The following is a 16753-nucleotide window of genomic DNA, read 5'->3' on the forward strand; positions in this document are numbered from 1 at the left end:
CTGATTAGTTTTACCAAAAACAAAGCAAGCAAGCAAGAGAGCAAATAAACAAGCAAAATAAGGGATAAAAAAGTGACAGGGGTGGTTGTTGTAGATGGATAGTCAGGGAAGAGCTCTCTAAACAGGTGTCTTTGAAGTAAGGACTTACATGCAGTGACAAAGTGAATTACTCTGGCTAACTACTGTTACACACTGAGGGCCAAAGAAGGGGAAAAAAGGAGAAATAAAAGGTAGCAAGAGAATGGGTAGCAGTGTCTCCAAGGTGCTGGCCACTTTATGGACACAATCAATAACTTTGTGAAAGAGATTATCTTTATTTTATAATGTGAAAACTGAAGCTAAAATCTGCCTAGAAGCACAAATAAATAGTGAAATTAAGGACAAAGTCAGAATTGTCAGGTTCCAAGGACCATGCTTGTTCAACAACATTATTCTACAATCAAAAGTAGCAAAGGAAACTGCAGTTTGAATGGAAAGAAAGGGATAGGAACAGGGGAGAGGATGGTATAACTGGCTGAATGTTTAAAATGAGGTAATGGGAAAAATAAAAAATGGTAAATCCCAGGGTTTTGAGCACATCTGACTTTGACAATAAGGTAGCAAATAAATAGATAAATCGGTAGGATTTGATTTTGAGAAAAATGACAAGATTTTAGGTATGCCAAGTTTGAGATACTCAACCATGTCCTACTGTATCTTACTGATTTGCAAAGTTATTGATTAAATTACTAAAATTGTAAAGGATAAATTCAATTCATGTTATTTGGAATGCTTATCTATGTGAAAATACTCAATAATACTTGGAACCATGATAAGCTGAGAGAGTATGCCAAGGTCAGAAAGATCTGGGAGTCATCTACATACGTGCCAGCTGAAGAAACCAGGGGAGCAAGTGATATTGCTGAGGAATATACAGAGAAGGCAGAGTCAAAGGGAGAATGCTGAGAGCCGTGCAGGCTGGGAAGAAAGCAGAAAGGATGGTTAAGGAGATAAAATACCTAAGAGTGTACAATATTGTGTCAACAACCCAAAGACAAATTTCAGTTGGAAGGGGAAGGGGGTATATATGGAATTTGACAGGGAGAGAAACAAGAAGCACAACGAAGCTGAAGTCAGAGGGTACGAGTTAGTACTTGGCTGCCGAATCTGACTTTTTGATCTTCCCTGGCCACCTGCTATAGTCCAAGAGCAGGAGAAGAGACAGATAATATATGTGATATATGATATAGCTCGACATGCACAGTACTGTTTGGGACACTGATGAAAGAGTGGGTGGACACCAGCAACAGACCAGACAAGTGAGGGCCTCAGCAAAAGAACAGACAGCAAGGGAGCCTGGGACAGAGCGTCCCTGGCAAGGGCACTGCTGTCAGAGCAGATGGCGAGGGTCTCTAATGGAGCGGCTGGGAGGACACCAGTGAACCGCCAGATGGCGAGGGGCCCACGTGCAGAGGCTGAAGAGTAAAGTCAAAAGACAGCTGATGGACCTGGAGCGCAGTGACTGGGGCAGAAACCAGAAGTCGTGAGCAAGACAAAGAGCAGACAGGCAAGCGTGATATTCAAAGTATTTCATAACTGACTTGGAAGAGGCTCTGATAAATATGAACTGACACAGGCGATGTTGATGGAGCAGTCTCCTGCAGTTGCTATATTGTGGGTCACTAGAGGAAGAAAATAGTGTCTGTGAGGCCTGTAAAGTTTGACCAAATGCTAATGGGTGGCTGAGGTAGAATAAAAATAAAGTTTTCAGAGCAAGAGATTTAAGTCTCTCTACATCAGAAGAGCCTTGCACATGGGGACATCTTCGGATAGACTGCTACACAGATGGGCAGGAATGAATGGTGAAGCAGCCAGGGAGAAGACAGGTGGTAGGCACAAATAAGAGTCAGTCATACTGATGAAGCAGAGTCTGTATATTCATCATTTTAAACATGGTTTAAAATTAAATTGTGCATACAGCTGAGGTTTATAGATTATGTAAAGACAAGTCAGCAAATTCTATACATCACACACTGAACAAAATACCTTTTCTTCCATCTCATAATCCACTCCAAATATAGGATTGGCAGAATAGACTTTGTGAAGTGAGTTGATCTCCTTAACTGATTCTTTTAGTTTTTCCACAGGATCTATTTTGAAGCCAAGAACATATCCTCCACTCTACAGGAAAAAATAATGAAAAAACAGAAAACAAGCCTGAGGAATCATATTTACAACATATGATAAACTACAGTTCTAATTGTTCTTATTTCAGAACACATTATGTAAGTTGATTTTTTTTAATTAAATTTTTTATTATAAAAACTTTCAGCATACACAAAAATAGAAGAGTAGGATAACTGTCCATGTAGCTATCATCCAGCTTCAACAAGTAACAACATATGGCCAACTCTGTTCCATTTTTAACTTCCCCATCCCCCAAATCTCCTCCCCTTAGCCACTCAGAATTATTTTGAAGTATCCAGATATCACATAAATTCATCTGAAAATATCAAAGGTATTATTTCAAGATTAAAAAAATACACTACTGTAGATTATGAAGGTCAAGGGAATTAAGTTTTTCCTGAGCTCAACCTTGAAAATGAATAGACTATATATTAAAAGCAAAAAGGGAATGGCGTATCTGTTGTTGGAGAAAACGCGTTAAGCAATTTGCTCTGGGGTGAGACTATATGTTTTTGGGCTCAAATCCTGGTTTTACAACAAACTTACTAGCTGTGTGATGTTGGGAGATTTACTTTCCTTATCTTTCTAAGTTTTTTTTTTTTTGGGCCATGACACAAGGCTTGCAGGATCTTAGTTCCCCGACCAGAGATTAAACCTAGGTCATGGCAGTATAAGAGTGCTGACTTTTAATCACTGAACTGCCAGGGAATTCCCATATAAGCTTTAATTTTCTAACCATAAAATGGTTATCATGTTGTTCTGAACTTAGTAAACACTCAATAAATGGCAGCTACCAATGTATAGGCCAGGGGAAAGGAGTAGAAATTCCTGTTTAAATTTAGAATTCAGAAGAGAAACACCTATTTCAAAAAATGTATAAGAATAAATTACACCTGGCATAATGGGGCACAGCAGTTTCTAACCAGATACAGTATAACCTGTGTTTGATAGTATAAAATCTCAAATAGGGTGCGTGTATCTTGTATACCTGTGCTGCTCCATCTTCTGAATCAGTCAGACCTAGAAGCAAAAGCTAGCTCTACCACTTACTACTCATGAGACCACAGACAAGGTTCCTAACTTCTCTGAGCCTCAGTTTCCTTGACTGTAAAATGGGGAAAAATAGTAACTGTATTATATCATAAGGTTGTATAAAGACTGAGATAATGTCACGACCATAATCATAATTAATATGTCTGCCCAATAGAGAAACATAAGCAGGATTCTTTCCATGGGAACAATTAGTATATGACTTCAAACTCTTCATATAACCTCATGTTACAGCTAATATTCTTCTTGGATATAACCTGGTTATTATATAAATAAAACTAAAAATATAGACTGTCATACAGTTTTTTAAACCTATTAAAGATTAATAAAAATATAAAACATCTTACCTGCTGAGAGCTTTCTATGACAAGAGCTAAACCAAATTTTGAATCTCTAATCTTTATTGACCGCTAGATGTAAAATGAAAAAGAAAAAAAAAAATGTTTATTTTTATCTGATAGTAGGGACGTTTTAACAGAAGTTTTCCAACTTTTACACAGTTAACTACTTTTCATAGTCTGAAAAACAGAATTCTTCCCTTTTCTTTTTCCTCACACGCCCATGGAGATCAAGTAAATAAAAATTCTCATACTGGAAATAGGCAACAAACCAGTAAGGTAATTCAAAGACAATGCCTCTGAAATATGCACAAAATTCTGGCTTAAATGTTCTCTGCTTCAGGGAGTCCGCAACTTCTCTGAATATTTTAAACCAAAGACCAACAGTCTTTTAGTTATGGAGAGCCAGTGTCTTTGGTGGTTCCTAAGGCTAGGTTAGTTTTTAAAAGTCACACGTGCCTTCTGTTTCTTACATCATAGATGGCTAAATTCTGAAAGAATCCCCATTCCATTTACTGAACAAAAAAAAGAAAGTATGGGTATTCATCACTGGGCATCAGGGAAGCCTGGGATAGGTCAAATGGAATTCACTCAACTGGTGAGTGTGACATGAGGATGAAACTTGGCTAGCAGGTGAGCAGTGACACCAGTGACCTGGAAGAAGGTTAGAGGGATAGAAGCATAATGACATGAAGGACCTGTGGAAAGAGACACAAAATGTACTCACTGGTAGGGTTAGAGAACCATGGAGAATCTAACAGTATGACCAGCAGACCAAAGGCCCTGGAAGGACAGTATTTGTGGTAGGTGATGGTATATCATACACCCAGAAAGATGGGTATTGTAAGGTGAGAAAGAAAAAGAGAGACAGACTAAATGGTAATCGTAATGAAAACCTGGTCATCCATTTAGATTACTTCATACCCTGCCAGGAGTATACACAGTCCTGGTTAAGAACCATAGAACACTGGCATCCTGGTTGTGAACGGCTAATCTAACCAGGTGACTGAGGTTGACAGAGGCTGTCAAGAAAGAAACTGGCAAGAAGATATGTATATATATACATACATCTATAGGAGTGGAAAAACCATAGCTTTGACTAGACGGACCTTTGTTGGCAAAGTAACATCTCTGCTTTTTAATATGCTGTCTAGGTTGGTCATAGCATAAAGAAAGCTGAGCGCTGAAGAATTAATGCTTTTGAACTGTGGTGCTGGAGAATACTCTTGAGAGTCCCTTGGACTGCAAGGAGATCCAACCGGTTAATCCTAAAGGAAATCAGTCCTGAATATTCATTGGAAGGACTGATGCTGAAGCTGAAACACCAATACTTTAGCCACCTGATGCGAAGAACTGACTCAATGGAAAAGACCCTGATGCTGGGAAAGACTGAAGGCGGGAGGAGAAGGGGACGACAGAGGATGAGATGGTTGGAAGGCATCACCAACTCGATGGACATAAGTTTGAGTAAGCTCCGGGAGTTGGTGATGGACAGGGAAGCCTGGCATGCTGTGGTCCAAGGGGTCACAAAGAGTCGGACACGACTGAGCAACTGAACTGATAGGCGTGGAGTCAGGGCAACGGCTGAGGCACAGGGCTGAAGTTAGAAAATGATTGCCCCAGTGACAGACTGGCAGTATCAGATTGCAAGTTGTTCAGGCCAGGCTGAATTCATTCCAGAGTCCATATTTGGCAACTGTATTCTTAAAAAATGAAAAGTACACTACCTGAAGAACAGAAAGCACAGGGTTGTTTACTACTCAGTAATTAATTTTTCAGCATAAAAGAGGCTGAGCAAGCTATAGCATATGTAAAAGCAATACAAAACAGCAATGAACAATACTAACATCAATTATATCAAATACCTATGTAGACTCTCACATTTTCCTAGCTATGATATAAATTCTTATATTTCTTTAGATGACCAGAAATAATTTTCTTCCTATCAGATCCTGTAATTTTTTTGTTTAAGGTATTGCTTTTCTCCACCAGACTGAAAGCTCCTTAAAAGGCAGAAACTGCGTACTGGTTCATGATTTTCATTACTGAGCACAGGGTAGGTGCTCACTATTTGGCAAATCAATGATCAGATATTTTAAAGTAATTCAGATATCAAACAATTTAGCAAAATATAGGCTTGGGAATATTTTGCAAATAATTATCTTTCTCACAAGTCAAGAAATCTTTTTTAAAAATAAAATTTTCCAGGTATCACATACATTGCGTCTAATACTCAAACATTTATTAATGAAACTGTTTAGCCTTAAGACTACTTATATTCTACAATAAGGGTGATCATCATAGGATAACCTCACAGGATTTTTATTAACTATTTTTATGTTTCATGTAATTTGCACTAGGATCTGATGAGCAGTTTTTTAAATACATAAAATGAAATTCTTCAGCTTATTGGAGTTTATGATTTGTTTCACTAAATCACACACTTACCATTAAAGCAGTGCAGAGTAAAAAGAATCACTTTTATCTACTCCCAAAACAAACTGGTCTGAGATGTAATTAGTTCTTATTCTAAATTCTAACAGCTTTAATTTAATTTAAGGTAAAATCATTATCAATAAAAGCCATCTTGATTCCTTTCACCAAACCTGTGGTATGAATCCAGCTTACACTACAGGCTGTATCTGAATACAATAAAAACACTTCATTCACAGAATCAATGAATCCATTCTGGCTTTAAAAGGGTTTGAGCAGAAAGTTGCAAGCCATAGAGTGAGCCATGCCAAACAACCACTATATATTGGGTTGGCCTTTAAAGGTTGTTCAAGTTTTTCCATAAGCTGCCCTGGAAAGTGCTTTGAATAAAATCTAAGAAAAATCACCTTAATCTGTGTGATAATTATTTAAAATTAAAAGTTTATTGAGGTATACTTAATTTACAAGGTTGTGCCAATTTCAGGTACACAGCAAAGTGAATCTGCCATACAAATACATATATCCACGCTTCTCCAGATTCCCTTCCCATATAGACCATTACAGAGTACTGAGCAGAGTTCTCTGTACTATACAGTAGATCCTTATTTATTTTATATACACTGGGGGCTTCCCTGATAGCTCAGTTGGTAAAAGAATCCACCTGCAATGCAGGAGACCCTGGTTCAATTCCTGGATTGGAAAGATCCACTGGAGAAGGAATAGGCTACTCACTCCAATATTCTTGGGCTTCCTTTGTGGCTCAGCTGGTAAAGAATCCACCTGCAATGTGGGGGACCTGGGCTCGATCCCTGGGTTGGGAAGATCACCTGGAGAAGGGCAAAGCTACCCGCTCCAGTATTCTGGCCTGGAGAATTTCATGGACTGTATAGTCAATGGGGTCACAGAGCTGGACATGACTAAGCAACTTTCACTTCACTTCACTTCATATACATTAGTGTGTATGTGTCCATGCCAATTTTCCAATTTATCCCTCCCCCCCTTGCCTTCCAATAACCAGAAGTTTATCTTCTGCATCTGTGCTATTTAAATTTTTAGAATCCAGTATGTGTGCATGCATGCTTAGTTGCTAAGTCGTGTCCAACTCTTTTACAACCCTGTGGACTGTAGTCCACTAGGCTCCTCTGTCTATGGGATTTTCCAGGCAAGAATATTGGAGTGGGTAGCCATTTCCTTCTCCAGGGGATCTTCCTGACCCAGGGGTTGAACCTGAGCCTCCTGCATTGGCAGATGGATTCTTTACCACTGAGCCACCTGGGAAGCCCAGAATTCAGTATATTTTCCTCTTAATGAAAAGAGAAATGTAAGCTGATAATGGTGCTGTTTCCCTTGATTGTAAATAGAGTTGGGTCTTTCTGATTATCAACATTTAAAAAGTATGCTCTCAGCTACACTGCTGTCACTTAAAAAGGGGAAGAAAGGACTCATCTAATCCCCAAAGTCCTATTAACTGTTGAATAGAAATTATTTATTCTACATTAAAATAAGGTCATCGAAATGCATGCACTTACAATTTGCAGATATGGTATACTGACGTTAAAACTGTCATTCATATTTGCATGCCACACAATTCTCACATTGGTAATAAAAAAGGTTCCTAAATTTCCCTGTAAAGGAGAGTGATGAGAGGGACATCAGTGATTATGTCTGAATACTTACTCTTTACTTTCTAAATATGAGAATAATTGTGATTAACACAGCAGCATAAAATACCAGAATTGAGCATTATGAGGAGTTACTCAGATGTGGAGCTGTCTACATCCTATAGCATATTTATCATAGTCCACAACTAGAACTTTTCTAGCGAGCAAAGTTTATTCACAATTTAAGCTTATGATTCCATGTTTAGCAAGAGCTCTTCAATCACAATGTTTTACCACAGTGGTTATCAATTGAAACTAGGCTGTAACACCCATGAAGGTTGGAAACTATTCTTAGTAAGAGACAATTTTTTTCTAGAAATTGATTTGTTTCTTATTCCCACTATTAGTTGCTTATATGTTTCATCCGGTTATAATTTCAAGAGGAAATGAAAAGTTACAATAATGGATGTAGGAGTCACCAAGTGAGTTAACATGTTTAATTCCACAAAGACTGGATTAAAAGGCTTCCATGACAGTCCACCCTATGACTCTCCTCAATTAGCCTAGGTTATCATGCTGTGGAGGGTAGTGCAGTAAGGGAGGAAGAGTGAGACTGTGGGATAAACTAGATGTGGAAGTCACCTAAATCTTTAGGGCCCAAGGTTTTCATCTGTAAGTGAATAATAAGAGACTGGACTAGATGATTCTCTAAGGTCCACTTAAGCTCTAAAGTTTACATAAAACAACTGTTGCTAAAAAGAGTATAAGGATATGAAAATCAGAGTGTTATTTATATCAAGTGCTATAATGCTAATATTAAGAGTTAAATAAATATACAAACCCAATCATATATGGAAAAATGATTACCAAAGAAAGCACCACCCCAAAAGGTTTGTTAGTTCTTTGCATGGTACCTGATCACTGGATAAATTCCATACTCCATTGATTTTATTATATATATTTTCTTGTGGTAATAATCTTAGTTGCTTATTTTGAATTAGAGCACTTCTCAATTTAAAATCACGATACATTTTAGAAGTTTCATATGCTCTATTAAAAAAAAGAATAAAAGATTAATTCAAACTGAAAATGTGGTTTTCTTAGATTTTGTCTACTTATCTACAAAAATACACGGTTGTACATCACTCAAATAGCTATTAAGATAAGTTAAAAAATATTTTTGTTAATAAATTTTGGTGATCATGTCTTTTGTACTATATCTGTTTGTCATTTCAGTGTAGTATTTACAAATTTTTATTTTTTTTATTATTATTTTTTAGTATTTACAAATTTTATCTCAGTAACCTAAATTTGAGATGTCTAATTTTAATATATACAGTATGGCACTAATGAGAAGAAGCAAATTTTTTCTTTAAGCTAAAAAACAATGCTTGTAAAAATAGACATGAATATTAATTTTTCTATCAAAAGCTTCCCTTCATTTCTCTGTTTTTAGGTAAAAGCACAATTATTCTCTTAACATAAATAGGAGTACAATTACTTTTCCACTGAAACCTGAAAACTTACACCCACATCTACCTATATACAGAAAATTAGAAACAATCTGTACCAACTCCAAAAGGAACTCCAAGACAGAGTATGTATCTGTGTGTGTTTGCATAATAAGTTCCTAGACTTTTTCTTTCTGTGTTTCCCTACTGATAAATAATAAAAACAGGAGAAAACTCTGGTTAACTTTTGGTTAATTCTAATTTTAACTCCACAAAAATACAGGCTAATTTACCCTTTTATTAAAGCTAAAGTGTTTTCTTGGCCTGAACAACTTTAGAAGTCTTTTATATAAGTTATAATATGTATTGTTAAACTAATGATTTTTACTTTAATCTTCTAATATATGAATTACAAAACAGCAGAATTTTAGCATTTGCCCATAAATCTTAATTTCCTTTAGGACTGTAATCATCAATATTTAACCAGTGGAAAAAATGGACATTATTTCTCTATGAATTGTTTTGGAGGAACACGCAACATTTTTATACTATTAAGAAAAAGGAGCTTCCCGGCTCCCTTCATACTCCATTTCATATTACTTCTCTAAGTGAGATAAAGAGATATGAGTCAGGTATGTGCTTAAGAGAACTAAAATAAAACATGCTTTAAAAAAAAAAAATGCTTTCGCACAAAAACTTGTATATGCATGTTCATAGAAGCATTATTCCTAATAGCTAAGAAGCGGAAACAACCCAAATGTCTATCAGCTAATGAGTGGATAAACAAAATATGTGTCCATATAATGGAATCTTATTCAGTTATAAAAAGGAAAGATGTACTAATATATGACACAACACGTAGCATCTCTGAAAACATTACATAAGTGAAAGAAGTCAGACATAAAATGTCACTATATTATGTGATTACATTTGTATGAAATGCTCAGAACAGGCAAATCCATAGAGACAGAAAATAAACCAGTGGCTGCCAAGAGCCATAGGGAGGAGGGAATGGGGAGTGACTACTATGAGGGTTTCTTTTTGGGGTTTTGAAAATATTCTGGAACTGAGTAGTGGTGAATATATTAACACTAACAAATTGTAAACCTTAAAATGGTAAATTTTATGTTATATGAACTATATCTCTAAGAAAATCAAACCATTATATAGATTAAAAAATCATCAACAAAATTTTAAAAAATAACTAGGAAATTAATAAATTTGCAATACACGTAACAGTAAAATTAAGAAGACAACAGAAAACTATATACATAGCCAAAGAGTATGAATAATTTCAACATCACTAGTAATAAAAGGAATTCAAATTAAAACAACATAATAAAACACATACATACTATATGTCTGCATGTAAAAAAAAATCTTGTGTGTGTGTACTTTTTTTCTCCTGGCCTGGCATCTTAGCCAAACTTTTAAGAAAACCACACTAATTAGGGCTGGTTTTAAAAAAAAGAGCTGAGGTAGTAAAAGAAGAGAATAGCTAAACAAAAACCCAAAACTCTTTAGAGAAATCACCCAATCATGCCTTCTACTGTTAGAAAAATAATCATAATTCCTTAATTGAATTATTCAACTTGGTTATCTACCAAGTTGAATGTCTCTGTTTCATTTTTTAACTATCTCGGTAGCTAATTTAACAGACTCTTCAGCAGTCTTATGTGTTTTATAAATACCGTCAAAGTGAAAGTGAAAGTCGTGCTCAGTCGTGTCTGACTCTTTGCGACCCCATGGGCTTTACAGTCCATGGAATTCTCCAGGCCAGGATACTGGAGTGGGTAACCTGTTCCCTTCTCCAGGGGACCTTCCCAATCCAGGGATCGAACCCAGGTCTCCCACATTGCAGGCAGATTCTTTACTAGCTGAGCCACCAGGAAACACCTTCAAAGTGTTTATTAAACAGTAATGTAACATGTTCTATGTATCTTTGGGAAGTCTGCAACAGACCTTGGAGGAAGGCAGCACCACATGTCAATATTTTATCCTCTAAACCTTTATATCATAAAATTACCTTAAAAATATTCAATAATCTATCAAGTATTACCATACCTGTGTACTGCAATCACAGAAGTATAAAGTCTAGGACTTCCAGGAACCAAATTCGTAAATATAAACTCAAAACGAGTACTGTTACATTTTGTTAGTACATAAAGAGCTTCAGTTTGGCCTCGTAATTTCTGTAAGGACAAATTTTAAGAGCAATTTCTCATTTACAGTGAAAACAAACATCAACCTCAGATATCTACTGTTTCCTCACTATATATATTTCAATAAGATTTTTCCAACTTACAGAATTAGCAGTCCTTGTTGTAATATTCAATATGCAGTTGTAACCAATAGCTAAAATTCAAAAGTAAAGAATTTAAAGAACATGATACACTGAACTAAGGGAAAAAAAAAACCATATATACACAGAACTCTGAGCTTAAAAAATCAAATATATATAAAAATACAACTTTAAAAAATTTTAAGAAATATCTACAAATTTAAATTAAATAATTAAAAGAAATATAAAGTTAATTCTGCCTCTTTTAAACAAACAAAAATAAGTCTAGCTGGATAATCTACAATAGTTTAAAAAACAAGTGAAACATTTAACACAATTAAAGGTTGTACTTTTTATTAGAATTTAGATCTCCCTTGAAACAGGTTATAGAAAATTTCAAAGTAAAGGAAAAAACAAAACCAAAAATCAATGTAAAAGCATTAATCTTATAAACATCCAAGAGATTAAACGGACAGATTGAAAAAACATTTCTTTTGCATTATCATGTAGTCCGTAGTTTGTCTAGGATTTCTCAAGTTTTCATCAATCAAAACTTTTCACATATTTCATGGTATAGCTTTTTTTTTTTTTGGTATCAAGAGCCACTGTGCAAGCTGATGTGACAAATTACTTTTTCTTACATGCTTTCTAACAAAGATACTTACAAAGATTGACTCTGGGTAATGCCAAAGAGTGCCAGACAATTCTTAAATTTGTTACTAAGAGTCTACCTAAAAGCAAACAAACAGAACATCAGGTTACCTTACCTAAGGACCAACTTTTGCAGTACCGAATGAGACGGACATGAAACTTCTGGCCCAGCATCAACAGCAACACTTGTAGATGTTTGTTACACATTTATTAATTGAAAATATGGATTGAGCATAGATTCTAGGTAAGGTATACAATGTGTGATTTAGAATCCCAGAGAAACAAAATCTGACAGTTAATAGAAAAAATACAAGTATTCACTGCCAACAGCTTGGTTTGACTCAACTGATAAAGGAGAAAACTTTGTACTTTTTTTTTTTTTTCTCTATAGAAGATGTTCCAGGGGTCCTAGCAGGTCAGATGCAGCCAGCTGAGTATGTGTGAGAGACAGTATAATTACTAAGCCATTCAGTGAAAGTACCTTTCTCAAAGAACTCTCATATACACATGAATCCCTGCCATATGAGTGCTCTCTTAGCGGTTCTCATTTAAATGAGCCATATTTTTTTTTTTTTTTTTGCTACGAACAAATTTTTTCCTCATATGAAGTTATAGCTAGGCTGAAGTCTGTTAAAGGCTTATGCTTTTCATCCTTAGCCTCAAACTGATGTTTTTACACTGAATATGTACAAAGTTAAATAAGCTTCATTTCTCAAAGTTTATCCTATCGTAGTCCCTATAGATGCCCCAAGGCAAAAAAAAAAAAAAAAAAATCAAGTAAATCTATGCATGGTAAACTAAACTATATGTCTTAGAAATATATAATACCATTGTGTGTGTGTATGTGTTATGTTGCTTCAGTCATCTCCGACTCTTTGCAACCCTATGGATTATAGCCCACCAGGCTCCTCTGTCCATGCGATTCTCTAGGCAAGAATACTGGAGTGGGTTGCCATGCCCTCCTCCAGGGGATCTTCCCAACCCAGGGATTGAACCCACACCTCTTAGGTCTCCTGCACTAGCAGGCAGGTTCATCGCAACAGAGGATGCGATGGTTGGATGTCATCACCAACTCAATGGACATGAGTTTGAGCAAACTCTGGGAGATACTGAAGGACAGGGAAGTCTGCCATGCTGCTGTCCATGGGGTCACAGAGTCTGATTTGACTTAGTGACTGAACAACAACCTTGTTTACCGCAGCATTTCTTCACCAAATTATAACCATGGAATTCTTTTGATGAGTAATCTATAGCCACGACATACTCCTTCCTCCATGAAAAAACCCCTAGAATATCTAAAATTAGAGAAACTAAGCCTGTGTGAATGCCAGGGTGAGATGCAATAGGCGATTCTAAAAACAAAGGCAGGCATCTCAAGGGAAACTGTAGAGCATTACATGATATGTTTGACAAATAGTAAGTCACCTAGCATGGCTAGAGTGTAAAGTTCCCACAAGACCACAGAAGACTGGTCTTCTGGACTGCCTGCATCAACTGGGGTCAAACAGAAAAGAGATGGATCACTTAAATTAGGTTAACTGAGGTTTGTTTACAGGACTTATTACAATAGTATCAGGAATCATAAGCAACATATAATGCTGTTTCCTATCTTATTGTCCAGCTAATATAACTTAACATTTTAAATTTAAACCAGAAACATAAAATACATTAGAAATATACTCACCTCTATCCCCATTATTTCCTTTGGTGTCTTCAACTGAATCTAAACAATCAATAAGGACTTCTCCAGGTCTTGTTTTCATTTGTCTAAAATAAATATAAAGGCTTTACTATTTTAGCTACAATACCCGCTTACAATTGTCGGAGAGAAAAGACATCTGTATATAACAGACAAAAGTATAAATGATACAGTACCAAATGTCCAGCCATTTGAAAATAAGGTTTGCAAGAACTTAAAGATCCTGGCGATCAAGTGGGGCCTGGTGTGACCAGGGACATGCAGAGAAGCCACAAATATAGAGAAAGGATTTAGAGAAATAAGAGAAGAGAATCCATGATTAAAGACCTTAGAAGTAAGAAATGATAAGAGAATGTGGGGGCCTGGTTGGGGAAGAAGGTACATGTTGAGAGAGAGTAAAAAATACAATAGGATAAGTGAGAACAAACCAGATTATGGAGAACTAGAATGCCAGTCAGACAGATATGGGTTTTATCTGGTGTACAGTGGAGAAGCCCCAGAGGTTTCTGTATAGAGCAAAGAAGTCATGCAGTTACAGAAGGAACAGATTAAAGCAAAGCAACATTGAGACTTGGTAAAAAATCAGATAAAGGAGACAAAAGAAAATAAAGAATGAAGAATAGGTTGCTGACTGACAGAATGCAACCTAGAGTGTCCATAAAAAAGAAAAATCCAGCAGAATATGTGGTGGAGCTTTCTAACACATTCTCAATAAAACTAACTCAATTATCTATTGGAAATACAGACATGATCATATCACCTTCCTGCTTCAAAGCCAAGTTATCCCAATGCCTAGAAGGAAGTCCAAAATCCTCAACTGAATATTTCATAATCTGGCTAATTTACCTTTCTATTTGCACCTCTTCCCTCTACTTGCCAGATCCTGCCTTCTAATCAATGAGATTTATACCTCTAAGACTCTGTATCTAATTTTTTTTCCTTCCTTTTTTCTGGAATACTCTCCCCCTGTCTCTCCTAGCAAGGTCCGACTCATTCATCAGGGCTCAATTCAGATATTATTTTTTCTTTGAGATCTTCCCTAGGAAGAATGGACTTTTTTGTTTCTATGGTCTTCCAGTTTTTTGTTCATTTTTTCAATGATGGTATTTACCACATTTTTAATATCCTGCACTAATGTATCCCTGCACTAGAATGGTGGGGTGGGGTGGGGTCATTTCCTATTATTTTGTATCTTTATTTATTTTTTAATTTTTTTGCATCTCCAACCATGGGATTCTCCAGGCAAGAATACTGGAGTGGGTTGCCATTTCCACCTCCAGGGGTTCTTCCCCACCCAAGGGATCCAAGCTGCTTCTCTTACATCTGCACTGGGAGGTGAGTTCTTTAACACTAGCGCCACCTGGGAAGCCCCAGTTATCAGCACAGTAAGCAGCACATACCAAGGATTTGATAAATGTTTAATAAACTGAAAATGTTCATGAAATGGACATTTGCTTGATTAAGAACTTTCCAGGGATAATAGAAAAAGTCAAACAATGTGTGCAACATATTACTGTCACATAACTACAAATTGCCTTCTCTCACAACTATCTTAAACGATCCAAGACCATCTTAGTAATAGATATCTAAGCCACAACTAAGTCTGGGAAATTAATATTTCATTTTTTCCACCGAGGAAAATTCTGTTCATAATAACGAATCATGAGAAGTGGCTAAAAAGCAGCAAACCATTACCAAGAAACTTAGCTTTACTATTTTTCAACACTTAATACTCAATATTGGATGGCATCACTGACGCATTGGACACGAGTTTGAGTAGGCTGAGGGAGTTGGTGATGGACAGGGAAGCCTGGCGTGCTGCAGTCCATGGGGTCGCAAAGGGTCGGACACGACTGAGCGACTGAACTGAACACCCAATGGGCATTTTTTCCTGGACTGCTGGCAGCAAGTTTCTAACTATTCTTTAAAACATAAAATTTCCTAAAACAGGATTTCTGTTTGAGAGACTTCAAAAGGAGGTTCCTTCTTACTGTTGGTGATTTAGATGAACCAGATGGAAGCTTACCGTGGGAATAAAGTTTGCATGTTTGGGGATTCTGGAGAATGCTTACTCCCACTTCCTTCGGAGACTCAAGCTTTAGAATGAAGTCGTTTTTCTAAGGGCCAGCAATGTATGTCCTTACTCTAGACCTACTTTCAGAATCCTCGTTTCCTGAGTCGCTGCCCCAGGTTCCTTCCACCATACGAAACTGGCACGGCAAGTTCACTGGGGTGTACTAGACGCCCAAGCCCTCGGCGGTCCCGGCCGTGTTTGGGCTCAACTTCCTCATAGATTCCCCGGGCCAAGACAGGGCTTGGGATCTTACGGGACCGAAACGGCGTACAACCTAGACGAGCCCCGGCTGTGGCGCCTCGAGAGGGCCGCAGGGCCCCGGCCAGTCTGGGGTTTCTTGAGGCGAGCACAGCAGCGCCAACCTCCTCCCACCCTCGAGAGGCCCGTGAGCCGCGGGGTCGTAGACTCCGCCCGCGGGTAGAGAAACGACGCTGCGACGGCTTCTACAGGCTCCAGGCCCCGGGGGAATCTTGGCGACTCACTGAGAGTACACGTCGAAGCGGACATCCCGGTCCTCCCAAAGCGCGTCCAGCACCGACATGGTGACCACAGCGGTGGAGGCCGGGCGGCGTCCCGCCGGCTCCAAGGCAACCAGTCGCCTCTGTCACGACGTCTACGGAGGGTGCCGAGGCCCAAACTTCCTCCTGGTAACGTCGCGCTTTCCCAGCCATGTCGGATTTGTGGATTTGAGGCTCCAGGCAGGATTCTGCGGCTCAAAGAAGCCGAGCTGGCCACCGGCCAGGAGCGGGTGCTTGACTTCTGAGTGACCTTCCTCGCCTCCTTAAAGCTCGTCGCAACCACTCTTTCCACTTCTCTACCCTGTCTAAAAATTCAGACAAGAAATTTCCCTGGCCGTCTGCTGGTTAAGACTTTGCGCTTCCAGTACTGAGGGCCCCGGGTTTGATCCCTGATCAGAGAACTATTAATAAGATGTTGCAAGCTACAGGGTGTGGCCCAAAAAACAAAAACTTTTTTTTTTTAATTCACCTGTAAACATGTGCTACATTTA

General features: G+C 37.7%; 1 protein-coding gene and 1 long non-coding RNA gene across 3 annotated transcripts in view; one reads left to right on the forward strand and one right to left on the reverse strand.

The window, feature by feature from the left end:
• Positions 1 to 5963, forward strand: part of LOC133051114 (uncharacterized) — a 10027-nt gene extending 4064 nt beyond the window's left edge. Inside the window, exons 2-3 of the long non-coding RNA XR_009691775.1 lie at positions 2127 to 2264; positions 4709 to 5963. This is a non-coding gene — a long non-coding RNA (uncharacterized LOC133051114). The remainder of the gene's footprint in view (positions 1 to 2126; positions 2265 to 4708) is intronic.
• The window catches only part of BBS5 (Bardet-Biedl syndrome 5), a 20014-nt gene extending 3672 nt beyond the window's left edge, over positions 1 to 16342 (reverse strand). The window contains exons 1-9 of one of the 2 annotated variants that reach the window (XM_061135529.1): positions 16227 to 16342; positions 13656 to 13738; positions 11986 to 12051; positions 11345 to 11394; positions 11104 to 11231; positions 8503 to 8638; positions 7517 to 7612; positions 3564 to 3626; positions 2026 to 2160 (exon numbers count right to left, since the gene is read on the reverse strand). In XM_061135529.1, the coding sequence (XP_060991512.1) occupies positions 2026 to 2160; positions 3564 to 3626; positions 7517 to 7612; positions 8503 to 8638; positions 11104 to 11231; positions 11345 to 11394; positions 11986 to 12051; positions 13656 to 13738; positions 16227 to 16285 (816 nt within the window). In that variant the 5' untranslated portion in view covers positions 16286 to 16342. Of the gene's footprint in view, positions 1 to 2025; positions 2161 to 3563; positions 3627 to 7516; positions 7613 to 8502; positions 8639 to 11103; positions 11232 to 11344; positions 11395 to 11985; positions 12052 to 13655; positions 13739 to 15696; positions 16192 to 16226 lie in introns of those variants that run through there. The other variant, XM_061135530.1, reaches the window with a different exon arrangement.
• Positions 16343 to 16753: the final 411 nt, after the last annotated feature.

The sequence above is a fragment of the Dama dama genome, chromosome 33, assembly GCF_033118175.1.
Source record: "Dama dama isolate Ldn47 chromosome 33, ASM3311817v1, whole genome shotgun sequence".
NCBI lineage: Eukaryota > Metazoa > Chordata > Mammalia > Artiodactyla > Cervidae > Dama > Dama dama.